Here is a 9,746-nt window from a genome sequence, read left to right as displayed (position 1 = left end):
TATATACATTTGAATAGAAAAAAAATTATATAAGGCAGACAACGGTAACAACAAACGTCTGATACAAAGAAAAGAAAAGTAAAATATGTCATTGTTCCACTTAATTGTATAATTTTTCATGCAATAATATAATTTCTGCTTAAAATCACCAATCAAACAAAAAACGAACAGACAAAAATCATCTATCAGTTACAAATGATCTAACACACGTCTAATGTACAAAAAAAGAAAGAAAGAAACAAGATTTTTAAAGAACCTTTAGAGCAAATGTATCAAATATAATAATTATTATGACTATAAATAAAATGAAAGCATTTACTGTATAATTTGATTATCGAGAACAAATTAAACTACCCAATCTTCTGCCACCGAAATAACAGCTCAACACCTCGTGAGTAACATGTAGGTGCTAATGGAAATCGCGTGTCACATGAGTATGGCAAAGCAAAGAAAAGGTTGTCTCCTTTGTACCTTATTCTGCAGAGTTGGACGAGTGACACTTCAATAAAAAAGGGCATTTTCTTTTTACGTGTTTTATGTTCCCATAGAAACAATTTGGAACATCTTGGATGCGGGCTTCGATCTAGCCAGTCAAAGCCAAATCAACAAAAAGACCGAGATACTTGTTAAAATAAAAATTCTCCCCTTACGGAAATCGATCTCTGGCTTTTGCCCGCTTCGTGTATCGTATTCCTATTGTAGAGGATCTTGCAGAGAATAGCATGAAAGTTGTACTTGTATACCTGTCTGTTTTTCTTGGAAGCAACTAAGTGTGTAAAGCATTTTGCGGTGAATCATTTCTTTTGATGAGGCAATATCTCCCTAACATCTTACTCCAATTCAAAGAAATCTTGTATTTAAAAGCAATAGAGTATGAAATACAATTGGCACAGCATAAACCGCGGGGGGAAAAAATTTGACATTTATTGCCTTTCACTGGTTTCGACATTTACAAAACTCTGAGAGAGCCCTGCGCTTAAACTGCTGCATCACTGTTGGTTACAAAGACACTAACCTACTAATAATTTTTAAAACATTAATGCAAGGTTCGATTTCGAGAGCGGTCACATTGTTTCCACCCTTTGGATCCAGGCATCCTATCGGGAAATAAAGCACTCACTTTTAGAAAGGTCTGTTCCGAGTGTACAAGAGCTCTACATTTCACAAGAATCTAAGAACAAACTGTGCACTATCTTAACACATTATTTGTTCCAGATACTTATTATTCGTCTTTTTTTAAAAGGACAAAATCTTACAGTTCACAAAGTACACCTTGCCGAAACAACTGTGAATGAACACTTCACGTATACGCCCTCCCTTCATCAGTCAGGGCTTCTGATGGTTTTGCATTCCGCAGAAATCAATACAACGCCCAACATCACGGTGAATTAGTCATCTGTTTTATAAATGAATTCAAGCAATGTATAATATATACACAGCACGAGGTTCTACCTGTCGCGACACTTGTGCTGTGTTCCATCGGGATCGTGTTATAGCCAAGGGGTTGCAGTACTTTCTAACACGGGGTGGGGATACAATAAAAACATGTCAGAGTCAGTTTATAATTGAGAGAGGAATTAATTTACTAGTTTAATAGCACACAACAGATCGATGTGGAGCATACACACCCGTGGCATGCCTCGTGAGGTCCTTGGCATGCCTCGTGAGGTCCTTGGCATGCCTCGTGAGGTACGTGGCACGCCTCGTTTGATAGCACCATTGCATTATTACCCGAAAGGCATAAGCTTGTACTCGTAATAATTACAACAGTATATATTATGTGAAGGGATATTATTTCTTGTGCTACAAGCGGCTAAACCAAGTGTTGTGACTATTGTTTTCGTACACCATATACCCGGTAAAAAAAAACGTTTTGGGTTACGTTGTATTGAAGTTCAAACGTTTTCCTAATCTTCTCCTCCTAGTCGAAAGGAGGCGCACGCGCAAGGTAGGGGAGTAGGGCGGGGGGGGGGGGGGGGGGAGATGAGCTTTTACTCAGTAAATATCAAGCTGGGTTATGGTGCAAATGGGTCAGGTTCGAATCCACAAAGTGGTGATCTTGAGCTTGTGTTGTCTGATAAGTTTTCATGGTTTCCCATCTGCCTAGCGCGGCTCTATTGCAGATGGACTTTAAATTCGAAGGTCTCGCCTCTAACATAACCAGGGGTGTTTAATCCACGATCAACACAATAACAATTTAGTAATAGAAAGGAGGACAGACGAGTTATATTGAAATAGATTTCATTGTCCAGTGATAAAAGGAAAAGGTGAATCTCAATAAAGTAAAAAGAAATACGTTTAAAGTAGAAACGCATATTTTATTAATAGAAATACAATACTAATACTAGTAATAGTAAACAATGCTGTTCTTGTTTGATATTGCACATAGGCTATAGGTAACCGTTGCGTGTTATGTCAAAAGCCTTTTCCGATAGGACCTCCTATTCATAGTCATGAACGAAAAACAGGTCAGAGCAGAAGTTTTTATGCCTTGAACATTCCAAGAGGCGATGTGTTCTTTTCCTTTCTGTCGATACTGGGTGCTATTATTCTATAAAAGTGATGAAAACAATAATACAAATAATACTAAAACTAGTAATAAAAAGCATCATCATCATCGTCATCAAACTACTGCTGCTGCTGCTGCTGCTACTACTACTACTACTACTACTACTACTACTACTACTACTACTACTACTACTACTACTACTACTACTACTACTACTACTACTACTACCACTACTACTACTACAATGATAGTAATATTAATGATAATAATAATTAATAATAACAACGACAAAGGACAATGATGATGATGATGATGATGATGATGATGATGATGATGATGATGATGATGAGGATGATGATGATGATGATGATGATGATGATGATGATGATGATGATGATGATAACAATAACAATAATGTTAATAGTTACGGAGTGCACATACATTAACGCACTTCCTTGCTTGGAACTAGGCTCACAACGTTTTATAAATCATAATATGTTGTCTTCCACCCCTTTCCACACGCACGTACACACATACATACACACACACACACACACACACACACACACACACACACAAACACACATACGTGCGCACACACACATACACACACACATAAACATACATACGCGCGCACACACACATACGTACACACACACACACACACACACACACACACACACACACACACACACACGGACCAATACCCATTCACTCACTCACTTACTAATTCACAAGCAGCATACTACGAATACATGTAGATCTAGGCCTATTATGGTGTTTGGGTTTTTTGTTTTACTTTGGGCTGAGGGGTTGTTGTGGGTTGGTGTTATCTTTTTGGTTTTTTTTGTTGTCTTTTTTTTTGGGGGGGGGGATGAAAACGGTCAGCTAACTTGATCATTTAGTTCAACAATCGAGTTCTCAGCTTCTGTCTGAGTTCATAACACATGCTTAGCCTGGGCAGGCAGATGATGTTGTCGTCCGACACAGCACAAAGCAAGTCAGTTGGCAGACTATCCACGGTCACTTGGTCTACAAGAATCATCAGCCGGTGTGGGTTTTCCGGACCCTGGGCGTACACAGACATCTTTGCTGTGAAATGTCCCCACTCGTCACTGATCAGGAAACGTGGAGTGACCACCAGCAGTGTCTTCCAGCTGCTGTTGATGGCCTCAGCTATACTATTCGCCATTGGTTGGTTTGGGATCTGATCACGATCACGAACGTAACACGTCAAACCCAGCTCGTCTTCTATGAAGGCACGGGGAACAAGGCAAGGGAATTGGTAGTCCTCCTCTGCGTATCCGATAAACACCCCGATGTTGTAGTCTGCTCTCGTCTTGAGCTGGAAGTCGTGGAGGAAGACCTTCATGGCGAACGCCTTTATGTATCGCTTGTGTCTAGAGACAAGAATGACGAGTAAGAAGCCTGTCAGAAATAGCGTTGCTGTCATCAGGGAGAGGAGAAGGTACGTCTTGCCCACACAGCGTCTCCACAGAGCGCGGATGTCCTTGACGTGTGGAAGGGGAGAGAGAAATTGACGCTCCTCTAGCCACAAACAAGTATAGTTCCTGTCCTCGTCTAGTGTGACTCGTGTGAGGCGGAGCCACAATAAGAAGGATACATCTTCACAAGTACAGGAGAACGAATTCTCTTGAATGTAAACTTTAAAATCGCGTTGTGTTAAGGAAAATTTGTCGATTTGATTTCTTTCATGCACAGTAAATTGCTTTATATTATTTGCTCTCATGTCTAGCTCTTTTAGAAGAGGAGTGTTACTCAGCTCAACCGACAATGATGCTAATCTATTTCCCTTCAAAGAGATGATTCTTAGTTCTTTATTATATGCAAAAATATCAGCAGACAATGCTTCTAAACCATTATGCGATAAGTTGATAGATTGTAATGACTTCAGATGGCGAAATAACCTCTGTCCTAGACCAAACAAGAATTTGGAACTCATCTGACAATATGACAGATCTACCAGTTGTAGGGAGGGGAGTTTATCGAAAACCCGCTCACTTAACTCAGAAATATTGTTTCTTGAAAAGTAAAATCGCTCGAGATTATCTAAACCCCTGAAAACAGCGGGCATCTTAAAAAAGCCGCTGCCTGAAAGGTCTAAATCAGTGAGGTTAGTGGCATTGTCGAAAACAATTTCCCCAAACTGCATATCCGGATACACTTCTGACGAGTTAGAACGATTAAAAACAAGCAGATTCTCAGATAGTGTATATGTTAAACTCATATTGAAATACTGTTTACAGCTGTTTTTCGTACCCATCTTTTCGGAATATTCTGGCAATAGAGATGGTTTTTCCTCCATCAATTTGTCAAAGACAGGAATATCAGGAAACATGTCTTGAAGGTTAACAATCTTAAGTTCTTCAAGGCTTTTCCATATTGAAATGTCTATCCCTTGGAGACCGACGTAATCCGCTGGTGGCACACTAAACAGTCCCTTTATGTTATCTGATAAGTCTAAATACTTCGCGCAAGAAAGTAACAATAATCGACTCGTCGAGCTCTCTGGACCAATATCAAACTTGTGTATTCTGTTATAACGCAAACTGAGCCGTTCGATGCATACGCTGGTCAGGGCGTCATACTCACGATTCTCCTTGCCCCATGCTATATCCGGTTGACCATAATTTACATTGTCAAATCTTACTTCCCTCAGTTTCCTTTGAGAAAATGGGGACAGACTTAGAACAGCATTGTTTAAGCCTATTATGCTATTGAAGAGGGTAAAGCTCTCAAGATGGCGCAGAGGGAGTAATGCTTGGCTATGAAAGTTTCTAAGTTGTTTTGCTTCAATTGAGCATTTTTTCACTTCAAGACCCCTAAAAGCTTTGAAGTAATCCCTCGAAATTTTCCCAGTAACTGAATTAACATCCAGTGTCGTCAGATTTGGCATGAGATTTTTAAAAGTATGGTACCTCTTATTCGAATCAATAAAGTCATGTATATCTAATGAAAACGTGGTCAGCAGTGGTAGCTCGGAGTCTTCGGTCAGGAACTCTAAGTCTGTTTCACTCAACGTGTTCGAAGCAGAGAACGTAGTATCATTATCATGTTGTAGAAAGTGATTACTTATTACGTTGTTGACGTCTGTTTGATTCTCCGGTACCTCAAATAAACAGCCAAAATCATTGCCACGTAACAAGAGGTACTCCAATTTTACAAGGGGCGCGAAAACAGCACGAGATATAGCAGGTTTATCTACGTCGCAACCGGAGTAAGCAAGTCTGTTGTTTTCTAAGTTCAGATATTCTAAATTCGTCACGTCTTGGAAAGCATCATGTTCTATTTTGTTAAGCTCGCCGTGGGAGATGCTCAAGACTCTCAGATCGGATCTACCTCGTAAGAAATCCCGCGTCAAGGAAGAGAAACAATTATAATCCAGCAGAATTACTCTGGTCTCCATGGGAACCATGAGACTTGAAAGAGCCGCTATATTCAAAGCCCGACAATCTGCAATGGTATCAGAAGCACTGTGCGAGACGTTGCAAGGAGAATTCATATATTTTATTCTTTTGGAAAATGGCGGGCTTGTTTTCCTTGAAATTTCGATTCCTCCGCCATGAACATGAAACAGCGGGTGAAAAAGACACAAAAGCATAAGCGGAATATAAAATAACTGGCACATTCTGAAACTGTGAGATAGGTGACACGGGACAAGCGAACGCATTGTTAATATTATAAGTGTATTATTCTTGGCAAATTTGGACCGAATGCTCCTTTAGAATACATGTACACGTACTGCACTTTTACACTGGTGTTCTCGGCTTGAAACTTGAAGTACAACTATCATTAATTAATCAATCAAAGCGAGGCCAACATTCAGGCTTCCTGCACGATACAGTAATGGTGCACATGATTCTGTCAATCTCATGATCCCAACTAGTACTGCTTGCAAAACAAGTTCGTTCGTCATCCACAGATACTATAATAATTTCTTGCAGCCTATTTTTATAACACTACTATCATGCATCCCATGGGCAAAGTTAGCTCCTGGAAGTCTCAAGGAAATGACATCAAGAAAGGCAACAAATAAAATCCCACTAAATGAACAGTTCTTGATCAGAGCATGCGTTTCCAGTGGTTTTCTTCTCTTACAAAGTACAGGTACAGTGATGAGTTACAGTTCCTTTAACATAACACAGATCTTCTCTTGACGATCAATAATTCTGTGGTACCAGAACAAAGTCATGTCGAGGAACGTTCCCGGGGCTGATACGGGTCAGAGCATTCAACGAAAATGTATGGGGCTGGGCGGGGTTGGGGGAGGGGAAAGTTGATGTGTGAGAGAGAGAGAGAGAGAGAGAGAGAGAGAGAGAGAGAGAGAGAGAGACAGAGACAGAGACAGAGACAGAGAGATAGAGAGACAGACAGACAGACACACACACACAGGATACAGATAGAGAGAGAGAGAGAGAGAGAGAGAGAGAGAGAGAGAGAGAGAGAGAGAGAGAGAGAGAGAGAGAGAGAAAGAGAGAGAGAGAGAGAAAGAGAGAGAGAGAGAGAGAGAGAGAGAGAGAGAGAGAGAGAGAGTTGTCCTTATTATGTATTATTTCCGGTTCAGGCGGCACATAAGCTTGCATAATTTGCTTTCGGGTGTATAAATATAAGGTACGTAGGCCCTACATATTTTGTACATTCTTTGAATTTTCCTGGCAGTCTACCAGAAAACGAGCAAAGCAGGACCTGCCGCAACACAATCCAGTCAGTGAGAAGGGCAATTTGTGTGTGTTTGTAACATACATTGTAAACAGAGGCAGAAAAAGGGGGGGGGGGAAGGGGTTGGGGTGGGAGGCTAATCGTGAAAGTGTCCATTGACATTTTTATAACGTTTACAAGTGTGATACATTCAAGTATCCTATGCTCTACCCTCCATGAAAAATATTATTGACTGTCTCAAAATAGTCTTGTAATAAATTACGATCGAAAATTGTATTTTTTTTGCCGGTATTCCTATGTAAAGCGCATTGAGCTACTTTCTTGGAAATGCGCTATATAAATGTTATATATATTATTATTATTTTGTCCTTTTTCTTTGACACAGGAACACCACTAGATCTAGTTCCATTAGCATCACTCTAGATTACTCTGTGAGTGGATCTGATTCGAATCCCGTTTCGAACTTGGGCTGTCTGGGAAGTTTCATGGGTTTTTTTTTCCAGCAGCTGGGCATGGTCTTCTTATAAGAAATTGCCGTCAAATTGGAGGACCCACCTTTGAATAAATTGTCGTCTCGAAAGATGTATGTACCGGTATTACTTTACATCTTACGAAACTGTTAGATACATGTAACAATTAGACAAGGAAGTTCAAACAAGGCTGTCTTCACCTTCCACCCCCCCCCCCAAAAAAAAAAAATGGTGAAACGGTAGGCTATAGGTTTAAAGCCCTATCAACACAATTACGTTATTTAAGAGGCGGGACCTCCGAATTTCACGCCCATTTCCGAAAGGATCGAATCAAATAGGAAATTCGTGCAAAGTGCCTGCCCCCAAGGACACAATGGTGGGCCGAGCTGAGACCCGGAACCCCGAACCTGCAATCTAACGATTATGGGTCTGGTAGCCTAACCACTAGACCACCAACGCCACCTTCCATCCCTAGAGAAGGCAAATGGGGCAACCTTCAACTTCAACTGGAAATGTTATGTTGTCGTCAATTTTTGTGACAGTGAGGATGTTATCATGACATACAATGCAGCCTCTCTATAAGTATAACAACATCGTCGGGAACAGAAAAAAATGTTCTATGTATGTATGTAGTATAGGGTTTTACGGCGCTCGCAACTGCTAAGGTCATATGAGCGGGCGAAACACAAGTTGTTTACTTTCGCAAAAGTTCACTCCACGACTGGTCAACTAATTGACTTTAAAATGCTAAAATGTTAAAATATTATTATTAAAATTTAGTGTAAATATATTTGTGATTTAAAAAAAACTCTTATAAGTAACAATAAAAATTTTAAATAGTACGTTTTCATTTTTCATTTTACAACTTGCCATAAAGGCCAATAGTCTTTATAAAATTCAAAATTCTGCTGGGAACAACGACGGAAAAAATTTCTTGCATTTATAATACTTCCTTCGGATCTCTCCAAAGTCTAGACATTCTGTTAAGATGTGTCTAATGGTAAAATCTGTGTCGCATCCGACACAGAACGGCTTCTCATCTCCCTGTAGGAGGTATTTGTGGGTCAGGGCCGTGTGTCCGATGCGCAATCGAGTAAAAATGACTTCGTCTCTTCTGGAGAGGTCCGAAGGATTTCGCTGTTGTAGTTTGGGTTTAATTTCATATAATTTATTATTTTTCTGCTTTTCCCAGTGGCTCTCCCACAGACTGGAGGTGTACTTTTTGACTTTATTTCTAAAGTCAGTCTGTGGGAAAGTGTTTGTCGTTGATCCCAGCAGAAGGGATGAAGCTTTCTTCGCCAGTTCGTCTACCTGCTCGTTTCCTCGGATGCCCACATGGCTGGGTATCCATGCGAACATGATGTTTTTTCCTGTTTCGAATAGTGTATGAATTTTCTGTTGTAGCCTAACTATTTTTGGGTGTAAGAGTGTGTAGTTTGTGAGTGAGGTGATGCAAGACAGAGAGTCAGAAAGGATAAGGAAAGATTTGTTAGGAGAATTTTCTACAGAGTCCAGTGCCATGTCAATGGCAGTGGCCTCCGCAGTGAAAATGGAGGCTTCAGGATGGAGTCTCCTCTGGTGTGTATTGTTGGGAGATAGGGCTGCGGCGCCCACTTCATTGTCTTTTTTGGAGCCATCCGTGAAGATGAGCTCCGCACCGGGGTATTTATCTATTAGTTTTTTGTATTCTGTTTTAAAAGTGTTTGTGCTTTCTTTGTTGTGCGTGGTCAGCTGTAAGTCTACTTTTGCCTTGGTGAGGTGCCACGGAGGGAGGTCGGGGAACGGAGGGAGGTCGGGGAAAAGAATTTGTTGGATGTCTTGTTCAAGAGAGTTGTCGTTTTCAGTGGCAACGAAAAATATTGTAATGAAAAATCTTATATTATAAGATAAAATCAGGACCAGGGCACCATGTCGTTATAGAGAGGTTGCGCTGTATTACATGTAATTAGCTGTCCTCAAGAGTTTATGCAACACGCATTATAATTTAGCAAAATTTGATCATTTTTTGCATGATCTTTATTTTCCTTTGTCATGCCTTACAATTGTATCTCACCACAATGCCTCACAATTGTATCTCACATCCGCCA

General features: G+C 40.4%; 1 protein-coding gene across 1 annotated transcript; it reads right to left on the bottom strand.

Annotated features, from left to right (window-relative positions):
* Window positions 1-3,254: 3,254 nt before the first annotated feature.
* LOC101848593 (toll-like receptor 4) lies at window positions 3,255-6,800 on the bottom strand. Its single transcript, XM_013083966.2, has one exon. The coding sequence runs from the start codon at window positions 6,198-6,200 to the stop codon at window positions 3,411-3,413; it is 2,790 nt and encodes a 929-aa protein (XP_012939420.1). The 5' UTR covers window positions 6,201-6,800; the 3' UTR covers window positions 3,255-3,410.
* Between the last annotated feature and the right edge of the window lie 2,946 nt (window positions 6,801-9,746).

The sequence above is a fragment of the Aplysia californica genome, unplaced genomic scaffold (assembly GCF_000002075.1).
Source record: "Aplysia californica isolate F4 #8 unplaced genomic scaffold, AplCal3.0 scaffold00265, whole genome shotgun sequence".
In the NCBI taxonomy this organism is placed as follows: domain Eukaryota; kingdom Metazoa; phylum Mollusca; class Gastropoda; order Aplysiida; family Aplysiidae; genus Aplysia; species Aplysia californica.
Note: the sequence above shows the minus strand (reverse complement) of the source record. Positions and strands in the feature narration are given on the sequence as shown.